At 56.7% G+C, this 22,126-nt stretch overlaps 1 protein-coding gene across 1 annotated transcript; it reads right to left on the bottom strand.

The window, feature by feature from the left end:
• Nucleotides 1-14,964: 14,964 nt before the first annotated feature.
• On the bottom strand, nt 14,965-21,753 carry C1QTNF6 (C1q and TNF related 6). The gene is made up of 3 exons (XM_072844080.1): nt 21,620-21,753; nt 18,665-18,929; nt 14,965-15,709 (listed from the first exon to the last, which is right to left on the bottom strand). Exons 2-3 carry the CDS (start codon nt 18,921-18,923, stop codon nt 15,162-15,164), a joined length of 807 nt encoding a protein of 268 aa, XP_072700181.1. The 5' UTR covers nt 18,924-18,929; nt 21,620-21,753; the 3' UTR covers nt 14,965-15,161.
• Between the last annotated feature and the right edge of the window lie 373 nt (nt 21,754-22,126).

Here is a 22,126-nt window from a genome sequence, read left to right as displayed (position 1 = left end):
GACAGGCTGCGGAGCTTTCAGAACTAGCAGGGGCCCCCGTGTTTGGTGGGTGGCTGGTTTCGCTTTCGCAGTGAGTTAGACATGGCCTCGTTGTGGGTCCTCCCACCACACGGAGTCACTAACCCACCTCGGGCTTGTCTGAACCAGGTCAGCACATGCTCTGTTTACCCAGTGCTTGCTCCCCGGGAGGCCCCGCACCCCTCATCGGCCCCGCGAAGCAGCGGCGTCCAGCCACATGCTGGGCACGTGGGGCAGGGCCAGGGCATGTAGTCAGTGCCACGGGGAGCCCCTCCAGGGGACCCCAAGCAGCCCCCCTACCTGTCCAGTTTCCACATGCCTCCTCACGCCTTGCTCAGTGGCCAAGCCACCAACCTCCCCCACCCAACTCCACAGCTAAGAATATTCATTTCTTCTTTTGGGTTCCACGTCATTTCGGTCCTGCCGCTCCTCTCGGCCGGAGGCTCCTCCCAGGGGACTTGAGAGCTGGCTGGGAATTTAGACACCTGGGTTCAAGGCCCAACGGTACCACCAGCTCACTACTCACATGTCCCTCCCAGCAGTAGCCGTTGTTCCCTGGCTCTGGGCCACAGGAACAGGCTGTGGCTGACCCGACCCAAACAGAACTAGCCAGAAGAATCTAGGGTGGTTTACAGGTTCTGGAAACAGCTGATGACCCAGACCTCAGGGTGGTGGTGGTGTCAGACTCCAGAGCAGCTGCAAGAGTGGAGCTGCAAAGACCCTTCAGAGTGCCAACCTCTAGATGTTTCCTGGTTCATTCCACTAGAATTCCTAGTCTCATCGGCTACATGGGGCCAAACACCCACCCCCTGGCTGGAGAGGTTGGGGTACTTTGGTTGACAACTTGACCAGGACCTCATCTAATGTAGGAAGGTAGATTTCCAAAGAGAAATGGGGTGCTGTTCCCAGGAACAGGGCGCGCCCCCCAGCACCACCCCCCCCACCCCCCCCACCCTCCCCACCCCCCCCCCACCCCACCCCCCCGCAGAGAGATGCTGAGCCAGCAAAAGTCACAAGTGCCAGGGCCTCCTTTCTTTGGGCTCAGCCTTCTCAGCCCTGCAGGGGTGGGATCTGGTCCCATGATCCTGAAGGCTCTTCCAGGAAAGGCATCCTCTAATTGGAGGACTCTGACCCGGGCACCTTACCTCCCTCAGGGTAAATGGGGCTCTCTTCAGCTCTCAGGCATGAGGGTGCTTTGCAGACTCATCCAGAGGCTTCCCCTGCCATCTAGGAGAGAATCAGGCAGGGTCAGGGTTGCCTGAGTGGAAAGGAGGGAAGCTCCCCTCCATCCCCCCTGTGAGGCTTGAACCAGTGACCTTGATCTCATGGGCCTCCAGGCACTCATGAGCCAACCTGAAAGCCACAGAGGGTAAGGGGCCCCAGGCCAAGCTGCTCTTTCGCTCTTTCTTTCAGGGTGAGGCCTGGGGAGGGCCCTGACTAGCTCATTCAATTCCTCAGGGCTTCGCCCTGCTCCCCAGAGGCAGCCAGTTGCACCAGCTGGGGGGCCCCTCACTCACTCCTAACTGATGAATGATTCGTGTTCCCAGAACACTGTTCACAGGTCGTTGAGACAGACGCCCCCTGAGACTGGCTCGGAGGTGGACGACAGAGACCACGAATGAGGCTATGCTGGGAAAGGCAGCTCACGTCGGACACTCGGCCACCAGGCCTCCGGACATGACTCTTCCCCTACAACCCCTGCCCCCCCCACCCCCTGTAGTCACCCACCCCCAGCCTCCTCCACCAACCCAGAAGGACCTGGAAGCCCAGCTTCACTGGTCCCCAGAGCCAGGGCTCAGGGATCAAACTAGGCCTGGTGGCCACAGGCCAACAGGGTAGGGAGGGGGTTCGGGTCAGGGAGAGGAAAGAGCCTTGGGCCGCTGCAATCAGGAGGATGTGGCCAATGGCTTCAGGCCTGCGGTTCCAGCCCCGAAGAGCTGCTGGCAACCTGGCTGAGGTCCCCTGTGCCTTTCCCGCAGGAAGCAGGGGTGGCAGGCACGGAGGTGGCAGAGAGGTGCGGCAGGGCGGGGGAAGCTGTGAGGTGTGTGGTTTAGGCTGTGAAGTTCACACCAGAGAAAGCCCGGACACTCCGGTGAGTGAGCCAAGAGAGCCCCTGCTCTATACCGGCTCCCTTTCCTGTTTCTCTTCTCTAGTGTCTCCTAAGATCATCCTCTGCCTGGCCCCCAACACCTGTCCCTCCTCAAGGCCCAGAGCACAGACCATCGAGGAGGTTCAGAATAGCCTGCTCAAAGGTGCCTCACCGACCAGAAAATAGAGCAGCATGAAAGATGGAAAGGGCAGAAACTTCTAGAAGCTATATGCTTCCCTGAGCGGAGCCAGGTAACATCACCCGGAACATTTCTCCCAGCCCTTACTATGGGCCAGGACCTGTTCTCAGCACTTCAGGCATTAATCCCCAAATACGCCAAGTTTGGTTTGAGTTCCAACAGCAGGGGCATCCCCAGGAGCTTGTTGGAAATGCGGGACCCCAGGCCCCACCCCAGACCTGCTGAGTCAGAATCTGCATTTCAGTCAAATCCCCAGGAGATTCGCATGAAGAAGGAAGTTTGAGAGGCATCATGTTAATCATTCAGTCCTGATGACAACCCTTTCAGAGAGGGACTCTGAGGGGTCCTGTTTTATGGAAGAGGAAACCAAGGTACAGAAGCTGAAGTATCTTGCCCAAGGCCATGGGGTGGTAAGTGCCAGAGCTGGGGCTTGAACTCAGGCCATCAGGCTCCAGAGGACATGCTCCCAATTGCCAGGCTGCCACTGCCTTTGCCAGGAGAGAGCCCTGGGAACTCAAGGCCCTGCTGACTGTGCTGTGCTTACCCTGAGTGCACTCCAGCTTTCCGGCACCCCCTCTGGCCTTGTCACTATTTCTCTGACCCAGACCTCTCTAGGGAGAGTCTGAATCGTGCTTTTCCAGGCATAGCAGGTAAGAACGCCGTGCAGTCGGCCTGGAGGATTTGTCAAGCTCCTGTATCAGCCCAGCTCTGGGCTGGGACTTATGGTGGCTGCCAAAGGTGCTCAACACAGCCTGGCCTCCAGGAGTCCTGGGTCTGGTTGAGGAGCCGGGAAACGGGCGCGTGCGTGAAGGCAGTAACAACGACCAGAGTCTGCATGAGATGTTCACCCACTCCCTGGGCAGCTGCTTCTTCAGGGCAAGCCTCAGGGAGGAGGCAGCTTTGAGCCAGGCCTTGAAGGCAGAAAAATGGCTAACACAGAGCAAGGATCAGAGATCAGCCTGAGCAAAGGGGCAGCACTGGGGATGGACACGGATGTAAAGAGGCCTGTGTGGGCGAAGCAGACACCTGGAGCTTTATGCGCATCCCCAAGTCCAAGTCTCATCTGGGGCCCAACTCCCCACCACAGCATCTCACCTGGAGTGCCCAGGCTCCCTTGAATCCCCCCCTGTGATGAAGAGAGCACTCCTATCCAGAGGAGCAAGCCCATTCCAGATCTGGTGTGCATGGGGGTGGGGGAGTCATGGGGGGGGCGGTTCCAGCCAGCACTCCTGGGTACAGGTGAGCCTCCTTCAAGCAAACCTGAGACAGGCAGAGCCAGCCAGCCCAGCTGCTACCTGGGGAGCAAGAGATGCCTCACAGGCCCAAGGTCTCCACTGCCCTGGATGCCCCCCACTCCAGCCTTAGGCCCTTGAAATCTTGCCTCCTCAGAAATGCCACTGTCACTCTGTGGTGAACCTGCACAGCCTGTCTTCCTGCCTGGAGCACTGCAGGGCCAGCATTAGGAAGGGGGGCCTCTGCCTCTGAATGCCACCTTGCCTGGAGAAACCCCAAGGCCGGTGTGTCCACACACAGTAGTGTACCCCTCTGGAGGGTGCCTCCTTTAAAAGCACCAAGCACACGTGTGTTCTAAGTGCAGCCTGGGCCAGGAGCGAGCCTGCCACGCTCTCCATGCATGTTGCTGTTTAGTCCCTGGTACAACCACAGGCACTGCCTCTACCGTGATGCCCACGGTAGAGAGGACACCAGGGACCCAGGAGGAATAAGGAGCTCACTCATAGCACAAGTAGGCTGAATTCTAGAGCACCACATACAGAATTCCTTCCCTCTTTAACCTCACTGCCGTTCCTACGTGCCTGGCTCAGGACGCTGCACACAGAAGGCACTCAATAATTGCTTCAAGCGCACTGGAGTTCAAATGCATCGGGCCCAGTGACGTGCGAGCCCAGAAGCTGCCGCCAGAGGGCGATGCTTGCTGCTCTCCAGCCTCCAGGGCTGGGCGGTAAACGCAGGTTGTGGCCCTAGCTGGACAGTCCCAGCGTCCTTCTGGGGAGTTCTGGAGTTCCGGGGACCCCCTCCTCCCACACAAGACGGAATGGGGAAGCACCAGGGGCCCTGGATTCCAGTAAGACAGTGTGAGGGGAGCCCAAGGAAGGAGAGAGCCAAAATCAGTGACCTACACGGGATCTGGAGGCTCTGGGGTCCATCCCCTCCCTGTACTGATGAGGAGTCTGAGCTCAGAGAGGACAGTGTTTGCCTTAGGACACACAGCAGAGGGAGGCTTGAACTCTGCTCTGCAGCCTCACAGGTCCCCTCATCCCACTCAATCCCCAGATGGAGCAGGGAGCTTAACCCAGAAAATTCGTCATCTTCTTTTACTGAGATCAGAAACAGATTCACCCCCTCCTCTAGGCCCTGACTGTTAGGGTCCCTGAGACAGCCCTCCACTCCTCTTGCATCGCTTTTTCTTAGCCCTGGCGATGGAAACACCCCCACCTCTGGCCCTGACTGCCCCTGAGTGCCAAGGACTCACCAGCCCTGCCCAGCAGCCCTCTTCTTCCCTCCCTCCCTCCAAGTACTACTGCCAGGCCCTCAGCCCCACCAGGGGACTAGGAAGACAAAAATCAGATAATGTCACATCCTTCCCTGCTTAAAACATGTCAAAGGCTTCCTGCCGTGCTCCTGACAACCTGGCCTCCTTGCCCTGAGACACCCAGGCCTGCAGCCCCTCTGACTCCTTCTCATCCTTGCTGCCCCACCCCTGGTTGCCTGTCAGTTCCTGGAAGGCTTGAGCTCATCCCCATCTTGGGCTCCAACCAGTGGTCGTTCTCTGGGGGAGACCTTCCCTGGCCAGCCCCACTGCATCGGCCACAGATGCCAGCCTGTTGTGTCCGGGTCCTGACTTTTCCCCCAGTACTTGCTCTTGTTTGTAGTTGGTTGGGCATTGGTGGAGCATTTGCTTGGTGTGTCTTCCTGGCTGGACCGTCGTTCCTCAAAGTCCTGTGGCTTCTCTAGCACCTAAAGCCATCTGTGGCTCAGATAGACACTCATATTTGTTGGAAGAATGGATGGAAGGATGGATGGATGGATGGATGGATGGATGGATGGATGGATGGATAGATGAAAGGAAGGTCTTGGTATCAGACTGAAGAGGCATCTGTTCATGCTTTCTTTAATTCAACAGGGATTTACTGGGTTCCTGCTGGCAGCCCCAGGCTGGGCACCATGGGACTTAGCACCTGCATAATCTGAAGCCCCTTCTCTCAGTATGGGGACAGGACAATCCACAAATAGTTGCAACTAAGAAACCACTGGCTTGAAATTTCAGGACAGTCCCAGTATCAAGTGATAAGAGTAAGTTCATATGATTTGATTTTAAACCTTTGAAGGCTTCATCTAAATAAATCAACAAGACAGAAAAAAAAAAAGAATTGTTCGGTCTATATAGGCAATCTCATCTTTAGAAAAAGTGGTCATAAGGACTGTAAGAAGCATAGAGTGTGCTGGTTCAAAGAAAACACAGGCAGAAGACAAAACCCAGAGCCTTGCTTGCCTGGGGCAAACAGGAGAGCATCTCCCCAACCACCCTTAACCTCCCCAAGTTCTAGAACTCACATTCATCCAGGAAACAAATATTCATTGAGAGCCTGCTATGTGCCAACCTCTATTCTAGACTCTTGGAACATAACAGTGGACAAAACAAAGATTCCTGTTTACTCCAAACGATAAATAAGATAACTAAGTAAATACCACAGGAATGAGAAGAAGACAAACACCACGAGAAAGGAAAGAGTGGGACACGGCAGGGACAGGAACACAATTTTAAATAAAGCAGTTGGAGTAGACCTTGTGAGGAGGTGACGTGAAAATCTGAAGAAGAAAAAAAAAAAGAGAAAGAGAAAGAAAGGAGGGGAGCCAGACGGCACTGGAGAAGGGATGAAGAGTACGGCCTGTCTTCTGAATTCGCACGACAACTGCTACCCTCCCTGACATGTGCCCCAGGACCGCCAGTCCCAGCCCTTGCCCACACCAGCCAGTAAGCTCCATGTGAGACAAGGTGGCTTGACTTGCTTATGAAAAGTGCTTATAGGATTTACCGGTTGGATTGCACAGGATGGAATGCTACCTGCAAGCTTCTTCTCCGCCTTCCTCCTAGCAAACTCCTACTCATCCTTCAGGACCCGAGCACATAGGAACAGAGCCGGTTGCTCTCTCCTTTGAAGTGCCCGCTCTTACACAATGGCTTGCGTCTTACACAGATTTCTGTGGTAGCCCTCAATGAACCACATTTCCCTTCTTTTTCTGAGGGCCTTGTCCTTCCTCGCGCTGGGAGCCCTCAAGGGGATCTGACCTCTGGATTCCTAGAACCACCTGGAGAGGCCCTGGCAGGATTGAAATGCCCTCTTCCTGAATGTGCCCAGTTACATCAGCTCTGGCTGAGGCTCCGCTTCCCTGATCCCAGGAGCAGGACTCAGGCTGGTTCTGCTGGGCCGGGGCCTCCCTTGGAGCCATCCACCACCCTGGCCACCAGAGGGCGGGGGTAAAGCAGACAGCACAGGCCTGGGCAGGGTGGGGGCTGGTCTGGTGGTGAGGGGTCCCCGGTAAACTGAGCCCGGGCAGCAACACCTGGGCAGCCTCCTTCATGCGGCCCCATCCCATCTGCCGTGCCCACACCCTTCCAGCCTTATTCGAAGAATAGGTGTGAGTGAGATCACACCTCACCGGGGAACATGCTTTCCAGGCAGCTGCATTTTTTAGAAAAGATTTTATTTATTTATTTTAGAGAGCAAGAGAGCATGAGGGCGAGGTGCAAGTTGGGGCGGGGAGGCAAAGAGAGAGAGAGAGAGACAATCCCAAGCAGACATGCTCCCTACCCCACTGAGCACGGAGCCCAACACAGGGCTCGATCCCAGGACCCAGAGATCATGACCTGAGCCGAAACCAAGAGTCTGATGCCTAAGCGATCGAGCCACCCAGGCACCCCAAGGCAGCTGCATTTTTTAATGAAGGCTTTGTTTTGTAAAAATTAAAACTAACATTTGCCAATTTCTGTAGCAAAAGAACCACCACTGAGGCCAATTTCCAATTGACCTCGTGACACCCCTGACCTCAGAGCTGGGAACAGATGCACACGGTCGAACCTCAGCAGCGGGTGCAGTGGGCTCCAGCACCCCACTGGTCGTGCCTGTCGGGGTTCGAGGGCCTGGGCTCCTCCTAGACGCCTGCAAGGAGTCCTCTCCTATCACGAGCCCGCTGCACCCCCTGAGCCTAGCCGGGTGCAAAGCCTGGACTCAGTGGCCGCTCCGTAATCGCTGAAGGAACGCACACCTGGCACCTGGAGGCATTTATCCAGTCTCAGCACCTGACAGTTTCTTCTCCTATAAACAGAGTTTGGCGCCGTGTTTACCTCAAGATAATGGACACCTCAGTGAGCCTACTGTGGGCCAGGCTTCTACACACACTTCACGCCTTACATCCTCACACCGCTCTCTGGGGTGGATGTCGTTATCATCGTCCCCATTTTCTGGGGGAGGAAACCGAGGCACAGAGTGGTCGGGTGAGTGCCCTCATGTCCAGGTTAGGTTTGGGCCCGGGCAGTGTCCCCAGCAGCCCCGGTTGTGCTCAGGGAAGCTCATCTCTGCCTGGGAGGGTTGGGGAGAGCCCCGGGCCAGGGTGACGTCAGTGCCCAGGCCAACAGGCAGGGCTGTAACCAGGGGACACTCAGGGTTCCAAGGCTGTCCCCCCAAGTCTGGGAAGGGTCCCTAGAATAAGTCACCCTGGCTGAGTCAGGTGCACACATCTGGTAACGTGGTCAGAGAGCCACGATCCTGCTTGGGGGTTCAGCCCAGACCCTCAGGGTTCAAGGGTAAATCTTGCATGCCACAGTCCTCTCTTCCCAGAGGTTGGGTTAGGTGTGGTTATGTGACCGGCTGTGGCCAATGGGAAGTAAGGAGGGTCTGCAGAGGAAAGACTCTGATTCTTCTTCTGACACCCCCCTGGGACAGCAGTCTTGTGGCCATCATCTTGTGCCTGTGGCCCAAGGGAAGCTGGCCCAGGAACAGAGCTGTGGCACTAACGGTGATGAGTGGAATTATGGGACAAACCACAGTGCTCAGTGATGCTGAGTTAACCAGCCCTGGAGTTGTCCTATCTTGGGATTTAGGGTTATTTTTCCTTTTTGATGCTTTATGTTCAATAAGCATTCCTTGCACCCAAAAGCGCCCTAACAGATACAGAAGGGATGCGCAGCAAACAGGAGGACAGAGCCTGTCTGCCCAGTCCAAGGGCTTTGGAGAGGAGGCACTGGGTCCGTACACTGTCCCCCTCCCCCAGTACCTGGGATACCCCTGGGAGGGGGGAAGGCAGGAAGGCAGGGAGGCGGGCAGAGGGGAAGCAAGGAGTGCTTCAGTCTGGGGGTTCTGGGCGAAGGGGACCCTACCCCTCCTCTCCAGCCAAGCCTGGGAGCGGCACACAGAGAAGATCCCCAGCAAGTGTGGGGCATCCGAGATTCAGAGGTGCCATCCCTCCCTCCCAGCCGAACCCCGGGAGGTGGCTGTGAACCCAGGGAAGAAATGGTCACGCGGTGTGTTTGGGCAGAGGGGCTGGGCTCAGACAGCCCTCCAAGGGACCCAGAATTTGCAAGGAAAGCACCTGTGCAGGGCGCACCTTGACATCCAAGGGGAGTGAGGACCCCGGGGGCTCTGAGCATGATTCAGCAGGAATGTGGGGGGAACCAGGAGCCCAGAGCAGATGGCACGTCCATGAACTCAACTCGGCAGATGTCTGTCAAGAACATTATGGGTGGCCCCCTGGGACATGAGGTGACAGGGGAGCCCTGGCTGGCCAAAGGCGTGTTTCTTCAACTTCAGCAGAATGGAAGTGCCTGATAGAAATTGAGTTACGTGGTGAGGAAATAAAGCAAGTTCTGGTTCGCGTATATCTGGGTTTGTGGCATCAGTTCATTCCCCCCAGTGGTGAGTAGCAGTCAGCCAGGACGAAGTCGGCCACCCACAGCCTCACACCCTCACTCTCACTCCGCTGCTGCCCTGCAGTGGGTCCCGTTTCCTCCGGTGCCCAGATCTCACTTAGTACTTCCTCCCGCTCACACCACCACCTCCAGGCCGTGACTTCACACCCCAGCCTGACCCTGCTCGGCCCTGGGCTTGGTTCTGGCCCCCACTCCCCCCACCCCAGGGCCTGGTTCTGGCCCCCCGCCCCACCCTCTGCTCCCCAGCCTGGTTCTGGCCCCCACCCCACCCCCCATCTCAGGGCCTGGTTCTGGCTCCCCACCCCACCGCCTGCCCCCCAGCCTCCCCAGCCTCCCTTCCTCCGGGAGCACCGACCAGCTGCTCCCAGGCACGGGCTAAGCGGGCTAAGCCTTGCACTCTTGACTCCTGTCCTGGAAATCCCTCCTTCCTCTCTGGCTCCCGCAGCACCCGCTGGCCCCAGCGCTCCCCTTTCGGGGCCCCACCCATAATGTTCTTGACATCTGTTTCTGGTCGTGTTGAGTTTCTGCCCGGTTTCCCTTTCTCCAGATGTACACGTGGCAGAGCGAGGCTACTGGGCTCCGGGTGCCCGTGGGCTGGCAGGAGGTGGAGGGAGCCGCAGGATTTCACCCCCGCCAAGGACTCGGGTTCTGGCCTCCCGCGGCTCCTCTCCGCTCCTGCTCAGTGGAAGTCATTCATCCCACAAACGCCCTTGGAGCACCTGCTCTGTGCCAGCACCGCCGTGCACAAAACACCATCACGTTCTGTCCTCATTTGAAATAAAACTGACACTCAGCGGGACGAGGTGACAAGCCCAGCTCACACATATAGGAAAATAAGTGTCTGCTCTGAGTCAGAAATCCGGACCCAGGATCAGAAGCCCCCGGCCAGGCTCAAAGCCCACACCCCCTGGCATTTGAATACTTAGTGCTTTTCTGAAATTTTTGTTTTAAGATTTTATTTATTTATTCATTTATTCATGAGAGACACAGGCAGAGGGAGAAGCAGGCTCCCTGCAGGGAACCTGATGTGGGACTCAATCCTGGGACCCCAGGATCACACCCTGAGCCGAAGGTAGATGTTCAACCGCTGAGCCACCCCAAGTGCCCTTTCTCTGAAATTGCCTTAGCCCTGTCGCTTGGCACGTTATATTTTCTGGGACAATCAGCACTAATTTCACATTCTCCTCCATCATTAATTAGTTCATGGGTCCTGATCCAGGATTCTGAAAATAGTCACTCCATATAGCCTTGGATAACCCCAGAGGCCTCCGTGGGGCAAGAGAAGAGGGATTTCGAATCCAAGGTGACAGATAAGGGCAATAAGGGGTTCGAGAGAGGCCAGACAAGTTCCCCAGCCACCCTCCAGTCCTTGGGTCACTCAGGGACTCCCCAGGGCAGAGCTGGCCCCGCGGCCCACCTCCTGGCACCTAGGCCTGCTCTCTTCTCACTGTCATAGAAAAGTCTGGTAGGGGGACACCTGGGTGGCTCAGTGGTTGAGCGTCTGCCTTCAGCATAGGGTGTGATCCCAGGGTCCTGGGATTAAGTCCCACGTCGGGCTCCCTGCATGGAGCCTGCTTCTCCCTCTGCCTGTGCCTCTGCCTCTCTCTCTCTGTATCCCTCATGAATAAATAAATATATCTTTAAAAATAAAAAAAAGAAAGAAAGAAAAGTCTGGTAGGAGCAGCAGAGCCTGGGAGACCCTTTGCTCAAGCTGGATGCCCAGCTCCCCCCACCCTGCCCCCTGCTGCCCTCCTCCTGCCCCTCTGCATTAAACCCTGTGCAATCCATGCTCCACCTGACCGCCAGAGCAGTTTCCCTCTTAGGTTAGCTCTAACCAGTGACCACACTGCTCAGAACCCTCCAGCAGCCCCCCAGCATCTAGGACGTCAAGTCCCGACTTAGCCAGACATTGGAGGCCTTTTATGGTCCCTCCCTACCTGTCCAGCCTGGAATCCCACCCTGCTCTGTCTCTGCCACCTTCCCAAATATGCACCTAGCATACTGGCCTCTCTCACTGCCCAGAACATAGGCTGCACTGTCCCACCTCCACCCCTTTCATCCTGCTGTCCCTTTTCCCCATATCATGTGTCTTTGGAACTCTATTCGTCCTCCCAAGCCCTGCTCAAATGTCCCCTCCACTATGAAGCTTCCCTAGATGACCCTCTCTAGAACTCTCCTCTTTCTCCCCCATACTCCCTGCAACAGAGGAAAGGATCTTCTGTGTGGATCCTCCTCCTGGGAAGGCTGAGGACTCCCAGATAGACCTTACCTGAGCCCACGAGATGGATCCAGCCCACCCACCCAGATAGCAGGGTTCCAGGGACACAGCCAGGCTCAGCTGCCTGCACCAGCTCAGTCTGGTCACCCTTCCCCCTCCATGTTCCCTGCATCCCACCCCCATCCCACCCCCCACAACCCCAGACCAAACAATGGTAAAGCGGAGGCGAGGTCCCCTGGCTCCCAGTCTAGGCTGCTTCCCATTTCCTGGACTGCATCTCCTCCTGGCCCAGTTCTCTCTCCCTTTCCTTGTTTGCTAACATTTCAGAGGGAAATACTATTTTCAAAATATGTAACTGAAAGGGATTGCCCCCCAGGGTGCAGAGGTAGAGACAGGGGCTCACTGGAGTCACCAGGACTAAGCATCACAGATCTCCTGGGAGACATTTGTCACCACAGACCTGGCCGCAGGCTTGGGGGTCCCCAGTTTTCCAGGGTCCTTGCCCAGCACCCACCAAGACACAGCCTTCTGGAAGAATTCCCATCACAAAGACCCAGAGGCTCTTACCACCCACTGAAGCTATGCCACCAACCCGGGAACCGGGCTCCTGTGCAAAAACTGGCCCAGGGGGACATCAGAGGCTGCTCTGAACCACGGATAGAAGCGTCTGCCACAGGTCAGCTGACACAGCAGAGGCTGCGTTCTGGGAGCCCTGACCTAACGCGGCCTGGAAATGCCTGGGACCTTAGGCTTTAGCTTCCAAGGGACAAACTTCAATCCTCCTGCAGGTGCTTGGCAAGAAGTTTCAAAAGCTTTGCTGCCAAAATTTTTTTTTAAAAAAAAGCTTTGCTGCCTTAGTGATCGGCAAACCACTTCTCATCACGATATTCAGGACAAAAGGCTCCTGGCACCAGGAGCAACCTTTTCCACCCAGGGGCAGAGCGGGAGTGTGGGGTAGGCCGATGACGCGTGAACAGAGCCTGGGCCAAAAGCATGCTGCGGGGTCTCTCCCCTGAGTAGCCCCTGACCTGTGAGGAGCGCTCAGGTATAGTGGGAAGCCTCTTGCCATGACCATATAGGTTCCAGAGAAATGGAGACTATGTCTCCCCTGCCAGGGCCGGGCCAATGGGCTGGGCTGAGTCCTGGGGTGGTCACAGTAGGGTCATTCGTTATAGCTTCTCTTGCACAGGGTGCCCGGAAAGCCTTCCAGCACACCAATAGTGATGCGCAGAGGTGCAGGATGCTCCCTCGACACACACACCGTTAAGTGTGTCAGGAGGGCCCACAGGGGTCACTTCAAATGTAAATATATTTATGTGACTAGCCACCATGCTAGCTTAGAAAGTCAGACCCTGGGGATCCCTGGGTGGCTCAGCGGTTTAGCGCCGCCTTCAGCCCAGGGTGTGATCCTGGAGACCCGGGATCGGGTCCCGCGTCGGGCTCCCTGCATGGAGCCTGCTTCTGCCTGTGTCTCTGCTTCTGTGTGTGTGTGTGTCTCATGAAAAAATAAATTTAAAAACTTAAAAAAAAAAGACCCTGTCAAGCCAGTCCACTGCAGAACGAAGTTGTGTGTTTCCCTCCAGAGAATAGCCAACAGTTCTCTTGTAAATATTAAACACAAAATAAGAGACACATTCCCCAGTAGGGGCCATGGTGCTGGGCACTTGCAAGTGATTCACCCAGACGTAAACTTCATGGTGTTCTCCAAGGCAAGGTGATGGATTGTGTTCTCCCAGCAGCCTCCGCACCTAGTGGGGCTCCCAGCACACAGTAGGTGCCCAGCAGGTGCAGTTCAAAGGATGAACGCAGTGCTCAGCAGGCAACCTCTCTTCTGATCCTGATGGCCACCCCATGAGGTAGATCACCTTCATCCATCCCCATTTCACAGACCAGGAAACTGAGGCTCGAGTGTGTGGGGATTTGCAGCGGGGCCCCAGCAGAACCAGGACGGGCTGCACTCCCAAGGTGGGCCGTGGGAGCCGAGCAGAAAAAACAGCCTGAATTGCCAAAAAGACACACAAACTTTAATTGCTCTGGACAAGCAGGGCAGGGGCGAAGTCAGGCTAGGGGTGGCTGTGTAGCACCAGCCTTCACGGCACTTGGTCAGGTCCTGCTGCCAGCCCCCAGCCGCTTAGCCATGGATCTGTCAGCTATGAGTGAGCACCAGAGACCACCACCAGGGCCACCTCTGCCCTGGAGTCTGCATAAGCACCAATGGGTGGAGGCCATCTCCCTCTGGAGAGAGGTTCAGGCCGCCTGGGATTGGGGAGAGGAAGGCTAGAGACCACCAGGCTGCCCCAGCCTGCAAGAGGGAGAAAGGACAAGAAAGCCTATGTCCCTGATTGGGGGCCCTGGTCTCTCCCCGTGCCTGTCTTGGCATCATGGCTCAGAGGAAGTTCCCCCCGACTGACCTGGGATGGTGCCCGCTTCAGTTCCCTAGACCTGCTGAGGGGTCCAAAGCTTGGCCTATCACCCGGTGGCATGTAAAGGCAGCATTGGGCTCCCTGGTGGGAGCTGCCAACTGGGGCCTCAGCCCCTGAGCCAAGCCTGGGAAGCCAGGGACGCTGGGCTGGCGAGAGGGGCCAAGGAGGATCAGACAGCACCTGGGGGACAAACGCCAATATCTGATGGTGGCTGGCAGCCTGGGAGAACTGAGGCCCAGGCGCCTTGGACAGGGAGGGGCTGACGGGACAAGGAAGGGGATGTATGAGGAGAATGGGGTCCTCGCACGTTACTGTACCAGGTGTGTGGGGAGCTATGGGTCTGGGCTCCCTTCCCCAAGGGCCTCTTTACCCCCAACTGCCCCAAGCCCCTGGATCCTCCCTTCATAGCACCTTTGCCCTGACCAAGGCCCCTCTGGGGTTTGCTTTAATGAAGGGCATTTGGTCAGGAAGGAAAGGAATGGGCAAGGGTAAGAATACCCACCTAGGGGACTCTATCCCACCTTGGGGGGCTGTGGGCAACAAGGAGCCACGGTGCCTGAAGGCCCAGACACAGACTTGTGTGATAAGAGCCCCATGCATTTATCTGGGTCTGGTTGCCCAATCCTGTGTCTCCCCACCCTGGCCGGCCTGGGCGCTCACCAAGGCCAGGGCCTGTGTCTGAGTCACCTGGGCTTTCCCAGAGCCTGACACAGAGTGAGCGCTCGGTGAGTATTTGATGAATGAATGAGTGAACAGCAGCTGCGTGGGTGGGGTGCACAGAGTGACAGAGAAGGTGGAAGGAGCAGGAGAACAGGGGAGGGGGAGTCCTGGACGGATGAGAGAGAACTGAAGGATGTTGGGAAGAGTCTAGAATGTTTGGAGGACTCCAGAATGTTTAGAAAGTATAAGAATGTTGTGGAAGTTCTCGAATCTGGTCACTCAGGGGGGGACCACACACCAGCAGCATGAGCATCACCCAGGAACAGACTGGACGTGCAGAACCCCGGGCCCACTCCAGAATCAGAATCAGAATCTGCAAGGGATTCAAACACAAGAAGTTCTGGTCTAAAAGGCTGGGAAAACTCTAGAATATTCAGGTTAGAGGGCTTCTTAAAATATGTTCAAGAGAGGACAGAGAGGTGAGGGAGGGAAGGAGAGAAGCAGAAGACCACGCAGAGTGCCAGGCCCTGGGCCCCCTTTCCGGAGGTACAAACAGAGGCCCTGACCACACCCCTCAACCCGGGGCCTGGGCCGCCCTGCGGGGGCCACTAATCATCCTCGGGCTTGATGAGGTGGCCGCTGAAGGTGATGTAGGTGTCCACGTCGTCGCTGTAGACGGCGTTCTCCCGCTCGCGCTTGAAGAGTCGTGCCCAGACGCGGTCCCCGGGCGCCAGCGCCAGCATCACGCTCTGGCTCTGCATGATGCTGCGGTCGCTGGGCTGCGCGTACAGGATGACGGCCGCCTCCTCGTTGTGCATCACGTGGACATACGTCTCCTTGAAGTTCCAGCTGTGGACGTTGAGGCTGAAGAAGTAGAGGCCGCTCAGGGGGGCGACGAAGTGGCCGGCGGCCAGGTCGAAGTGCCCGTCGGGGTTCACGAAGACGGTGTCGAAGAGCAGCGGCTGGAAGCCCTCGCTGCTGTGCAGAGCCGTCTTGCGGCCCACGGAGAAGGCCGAGAAGCGTGTCTGGCACGGGCCGCCGGGGCTGCCCGCCTGCCCCTTGGCGCCCTTGCCGCCCTGCGGGCCGCGCTCCCCCCGGGGCCCCTCCCTGCCCAGCTTCCCCGGCGCGCCCAGCAGGCCTCGGTCCCCTTTGTCACCTGTGGAGGCAAGAAGGGCAAGGTCAGGGCAGGCACCCAGGCTGGTCCCCAGGTTGCATCTGCCTGCGCTCGTGGAGGGCTCCACCCAGGTCCTGCCCAGAGAAGGAGCTAGCATGTACCGGGCACCTGCTGCATGCCGGGCATCGCCTCCCTGAATGCCCCTCTAAAGAAGATCCCCTGACCGGGACACCTGGGTGGCTCAGTAGTTGAGCGTCTGCCTTTGGCTCAGGGCGTGATCCCGGGGCCCTGGAATAGAGTCCCATATTGGGGTCCCCGCAGAGCCTGCTTCTCCCTCTGCCTGTGTCTCTGCCTCTCTCTCTCTGTGTCTCTCATGAATAAATACATAAAATCTTAAAAAAAAAAAATGGGGCGGGGGAAGATACCCTGACCATCTCCACTCACCTGAAGGTTAAGTGACTCACCCAGGGTCATACAGCTCAGAAGAAGCAGGAAGGGGAAGTCTCAGGACAGTCTGTCTCCCACCTGCCCATTCCCCTCCCTCTACAATGAAGATGTGATCGTGCTCCCTGGGGAGCCAGGCCCAAACCCTGGAGGTCCTCACACCCAGCCAGACTCCTGTGGAGATGAGGGCTATGCAGGTCGCATTTTGCATTTCTTTTCTCTTTAAAAAAATTTTTTTAATTTAAATTCAATTTAGTTAGCATATAGTGCATTGTGTAGTGCATAGCAGGGTTAGAGTTTCATGACTCATCAGTGGCATATAACACCCAGTGCTCATCCCATCACGTGCCCTCCTTAATGCCCATCACCCAGTTCCCCCCCAACTCCCCCTAGTGACCCTCAGTTTGTTTCCCAGAGTTAAGAGCCTTTTATGATTTGTTTCCCTCTCTGATTTCATCTTATTTTATTTTTCCTTCCCTTCCCCTATGCTCCTGTTTTGTTCCTTAAATTCCACATAGGAGGGATCCCTGGGTGGCGCAGCGGTTTGGCGCCTGCCTTTGGCCCAGGGCACGATCCTGGAGACCCGGGATCGAATCCCACGTCAGGCTCCCGGTGCATGGAGCCTGCTTCTCCCTCTGCCTATGTCTCTGCCTCTCTCTCTCTCTCTCTGTGACTATTGTAAAAAAAAAAAAAAAATTCCACGTAGGAGTGAAATCCTTGAGCATTTATTTGTCTTTCTCTGATGTGCTTATTTTGCTCAGCATAACACTCTCCAGTTCCATCCACATCGTTGCAAATGGCAAGATCTCATTCTTTTTGACGGCTGAGTTGCACTTTGCATTTCTGACCCACAGAAGGAGCCAAGAAAAATGCCTCTGCCTAACCTGAAGGGAAAAGCCCTGGTTAGGAGCCAGGCCCCCCTTGGTTGGTGTTATGTCCCACTGGGGCATTTTACAGTCAGGGTCGTTATTTTGTCTCTGTCTTGAAGAGGATCATGTTCACCTCACAGGGGTGTTCCTGTGCCTTCAACAAAATGTCCTACGGGAGAGTGCTCTACAGACTGCAAATATGAGGCAGGGTGGTCCACCCAGCAAAGCTCAGCCCGTCCCTGACTGCCCAGGGGTTCCGGCAGCGGGTCCCAGTCCCCAGGCACACACGCCTCAGCCCAGCCTTTGCTTCAAGTTGACCTTGCACGCAGGAGAAGCAGGTGACCCCCTAGGTCTTGAGGTACCTCATCCCAGATGTTTCCCTGCCACCTGTCACAGTGCCTCAACTCGCACTATTAGCCACTCCCCTTGGAGAGAACCCCGTGGCCCTGTGTTTTCCCAAGGTCTCCTGTGACCACGGCAATATTGCTGGACGGAGCAAAAGGAAGGCCTGGGCCCCTGGAGGACAGCATGGGGAGAAGCAAGGAGGAGGGGGCCCACCTTTAGCGGAGAACTCCCAACTCACCCGCACGGCACTTTACAGGTTACAGGGCACCTCTCTGCCCCAGCCCCCGGGGAGGAGGGTGAAGGGGATCATGGGAGGGGGTTACCTTCTCCTTTTTACTATTGAGGCAGCAAGCCAGGGAGGGAGAGACCAGCCTGCCCCACACAGCAAGGGAGCTGAACAGCCAGGTGCCTCCTGCCGCAGCAAAGTTCCACCCGCCCTGGTGGGCGATGAAGGCTGGCCCAGGGGTGTCCTCCATCCCGGCCTTGGGGTTGTTGGAGGCACAGATGGAGGTGAAGGGTGTCTAGGCCCTGGCCCCAGCCCTACCTGTTCTAGTCCCCGGCAGCAGAAGTCTCTTCCTGATTTTAGAGGACGGGAAGCCAGCTGTTCCCTGGACAGCCCTAGTGGCTACCCATGGGTCTCTCTGCTTCCACCCTTGTCCCAGGCTGGCTCTGCTCCATGGACATTAGAGGGATCCATATGAAACCCAAGTGGGATCAGGTCCCTCTGCTCGAACCTCCCCCTGCTCCCCATTCCCACACAGGGAAACCCAAGTCTGACCCGGCCCCTGTTTCATCGTCAACCTCAGCTCCTCCTCTTGCCCCCTGCTCCTGAAACACACCAGGCCCACTTCTGCCCCAGGGCCTTTGCACTTGCTGCTCATCCTCCTTGGACTACTCTGCCCCCGATAGCCACATGGCTTCTCCCTCACATTCTCAATGAACCCACACTGACCACCCCATTTAACATGCAAACTATCCCCCGGCCCCTGCTCTCCTGATGCTCCTTACCTGCTCTACCTGGCACTGCCATCGCATTTTTCACCATAGAACATTCACTAACTTAGATAATATATTTATGGCCCACTGTCTGCCTCTCCCATGAGAACGGCAGTAGGCATCTCTGTCTGGCTTGCTTGTTCTCTGTCCTCAGAAGTCAGAACAGTCCTGGCACGTAGTAGCCGCTCAATAAATGTATGGATGACAGGAAGGGTCTGGGATCATTTTCTGCCCAGGTTTTTCCTGCTCCCTCCACCCCACTGACTCCAGCCCAAGGAAAGGGTCCCCTGCCCTCCCCGCCCCCAGATAGGCCAGCACAGCCTGAGCTGGGGCAGGTACTCACCCTTCAGGATGGTGATGTTTATGTACGGCCTGACCTCAGGCAGCACGTATGGGAGGCCAGGTGGAGAGGCGGAGGACACATCTGCGGCATCGGCGGGGGCCAGGGGGTCCTCAGACTCAGAGTCACAGCACCGTTGACAGTACCCATGGGGACCGGATGCCACGGCCTCCCTAGAGGAGGGCTCCTCGGTGGGGACCCCAAACACCAGAAGAGGAAGCAGGAGCACCACGCAGAGGAGGCCCAGGGTGGCTATCCCCATGGCGACCTGGAGCGAGGAAGGAGGGGCGGAGACTCTATTTAATGTCACATCTATACCTGCAGATGCCCAGCACAGATGCGGCCACCCCAGCCTCTGTGCACCTGACCTAACTCAGGGACAGAGCAGGCGTCAGCGCCCTCAGGTAACAGATGAGAAGACTGAGACCCTACATGGAGAAGCAACTTCTTCAAGGTCACGGAAGAGACTGGTGGCAACGCAGGGCCCGCAGGCCGAGTCCCCTGGAAGCCAGCCCACGGGGATGTCTGGCACACATGGGCCTGGGGGGGAAATCCCTCTAAAGAGAGCCACAGCTGGGCACAGACCAGGGTCCCGGGAAGCCTTTGCTGGGGTGGGCGAGGAAGATGCTCCAGCCACCCACGTGTCATACGCAGTAAGACTGTGCAACGCTCTCCCTCCCCCACCTCCCTTGGCTTCTTTTCTCGCCACGGACTCTCCCATCTCCAGCAAGAACATGCCCCTGGTACAGCACGAGGAAGGTTAGTGGGCCCTTGGGACAAACACAAAGGATTCTCCAGAATTCTGCAGGTTCTCCAGGAGACGGTATGCGTGGCTGAGCCACACGGTCTGGCACCTGAGCGCCGTGGTCCTGACGAAGATCTAGGAAAGTTCGTTTATCCTAGCAGTCAGGAAGCAACACCCATCAGAGCAAATGCACGGCTTATGCACAGTTACTGTTACTGTATCTCTGGGAGTTGAGAGTAGGTCTGCGGAATTGCAGACTGCCGGCCACCGCTGGCCTCCCATGCAGTTGTCTGTGTGCAGAAGATGGTACCTCTTTGGATGGACAAATTAGAAACGACAAAAAAAAAGTCATTTTTGGAGCAGGGCATGTAGCTTTGCAAGTGCTATTGTCAACCCACCTCCCCCTCAGCACCTTTGTGCAGTCAACAACCCACACAACTCAACCTTACACAGAAACCCTGTCGGGGCAGGTTCTAGAGTTAACTCATTGGAAGATGGTTGTGTCAATCACCATAGACCTACCAATCAGCTGCCAAGGGGGTAAATTGGAATTAAGAAGCAGGACTAGAAGGTCTGGAAAATTCAAAAGGATGGGAGAAGTCCAAGGGTTTAGGAGGATGAGTCTTTGGCCCTGGCCAAGAGAGGTTCCAGGGTGCCAGGAGAGGGGCAGGAAGTAGCCGGGACAGCAGACACTGGGGACAGGCTGGGGCTGGGTGGGCAGGAAGCCGGGCAAAGAGCCTTTGAGGTGGTAGCGGTGTTTGGGGGCTGGCATGTTATCGCAGGATCAGAAACTCGGCTCTTGAAACCAGACTGGTTTTTACACTTCTGGCGTTTCTCTGTTTATTTCCTTTTTGTTCCTTTAACATTTAGTACAATTCAAAAATATTTTTTCTGTGGTTAATACATGTAAAGAAGGTAAAATTATTTTTTTTAAAATGCTATTCTATCTCCAGTGAGCACCGAGGTAAGGGACAGATTTTAAAGGGCTCCAATGCACTGGGGGTTGGGCAGTAGCAGGAGGGGGGTGATGGGCAGGCCGTCGTCCCCAGGGACAGCACCCCTCTCCTAGAGGTGACCGGTCCTCAGCTCTACCTTCGTCTGCTTGCCTGGTTCTGCTCCATAAGGCAGATCAACTTCTCAGAGATCAACATTCTCTCTGTCTGAGGTTATCGCCCTCAGCCTGTGCTTGTAAACGACGCATCTCTGTGATTTTTGAGAAGTGCAAAAATCCCCCTTTTCCTGGTCATAGATGTGACTTTATGGGAAAGGGTGAGGCCTGAGGGTTGGACCTAAGATCCCAGGAGGGTTTACAAGTTGTGTGACCTCAGGCTAGTAGCTTAACCTCCCGGGGCTTCCCGCTGCTCCTCAGCATTTCTGAGAAGTTGAAACCCCCAGTCTCCCAGGTTATTTGGGAGGATCAGGGAAAGTGCCTGACTTGTAAAAGACTCTTAATAAGGATGACAGAGGGAAGAGTCAATAGCATCATCGCCAGTGACTACATTCATGGGGGTGAGCGCTGAGTAACGTATAGAATCGCCGAATGACTACGTTGCACACCTGAAACGAATATAGCGCTGCATGTCAATCACACTTCAATAATAAACAAATACAATTTAAAAGTGCTCCTTCCTGCAACAGGCAAGACCTCTTCCCGGTGCCTGGGGATGGGAAGAGCAGAATTGCGCCCAGAGGACTGGCATGGCTGGGGACCGCCCTGTTGGCAGAGGCCCGATGGGAGTCAGAAGCTCGGAGACCCAGAACTGTGACCTGGGGAGGGCAGGAGGCAGGAAGCAAGGCAGCCTGGAGGGGTAATCACAACCACAGCCCTGGGGGAGGGTGCCAGGCAGGGATCAAGGCTGAGAGGCCGTGCCATCTGGGGTGATCTGGGGTGATCTGGGGTGATCCGGGGTCCCTGCCGCCTCCACGCAAGAGGCAGGAGCGGGGAACTCTCTGGGGAGGGAGGGGCTGGGCCTGCTGCGCTGAACTGGTGAGAGTCCAGGCAGGGGCGGGCACAGCCGAGCAGCTCTGGGGGTGGGGGGGGGGCTAAGGTCTCAGTCAGCAGGAGGGAAGGTGGAAGGAGAGCAAGAGCGGCTGGCCAGGGTCCCAGGGAGAGAGCAGAACCCAAGATGTGGAAGGAAGACGGGGGGAGGAAGGGAATTCTGGGCTCCCACCCCGGCCCACTGGAGGAAGTTACAGGACCTTTCAGCACTCACCCTGTGTCCCGGGCCTCCGCAGCGGCTCACGGACCCCCGGCCTCTGGGCAGCCTCTGGCTCCTTGGCCCATGTCTGCTGGTTGCTGGCCCGGACCCCCAGGCCCAGCCGAAGAGGGAGGGAGGAAGGGAGGGAGAAAGGGAGGGAGAGGGGCGGAGGGAGGGCGGAGGGAGCGGGCTGAGCTGGCTTCCCACTTCCCCTCCTCCCTGCTCCCTCCTCTCCAGCCTCTGGGATCTGCGGGGAGATGAAGGGAGCCGCCAGGGAGCTGGGGACTTCCTTTGCTTAACTCTTTGGTGATCCAGTGGGGTCTGGTTTGATTCTAAGGCCCAACAGAGTCAGAGCAGGAAGGGGCCCCCTGAGGTGTAGGCTGGAAAATTGAGGCCAGAGAAGGGAAGGGGCAGGAGCCCCCCAAGTGGCTCAGGAAGGGGGACGCAGCACTGGAATCCGGGATGAGGGGTGGGGGTGAGGGGTGGGCTTGGCCTATTTGCTCTGCAGTCACCTCACAGGGC

The sequence above is a fragment of the Canis lupus genome, chromosome 11, assembly GCF_048164855.1.
Source record: "Canis lupus baileyi chromosome 11, mCanLup2.hap1, whole genome shotgun sequence".
Classification (NCBI taxonomy): Eukaryota; Metazoa; Chordata; class Mammalia; order Carnivora; family Canidae; genus Canis; species Canis lupus.
Note: the sequence above shows the minus strand (reverse complement) of the source record. Positions and strands in the feature narration are given on the sequence as shown.

What these genes read in the sequence shown, in the direction of transcription:
- C1QTNF6 (XM_072844080.1), bottom strand. Translation starts at nt 18,923, where the DNA reads ATGGGGATAGCCACCCTGGGCCTCCTCTGCGTGGTGCTCCTGCTTCCT. An exon ending in AAACATCACCATCCTGAAGG is followed by an intron (nt 15,710 to 18,664) that starts GTGAGTACCTGC and finishes TTGCCTCCACAG; the next exon opens with GTGACAAAGGGGACCGAGGC.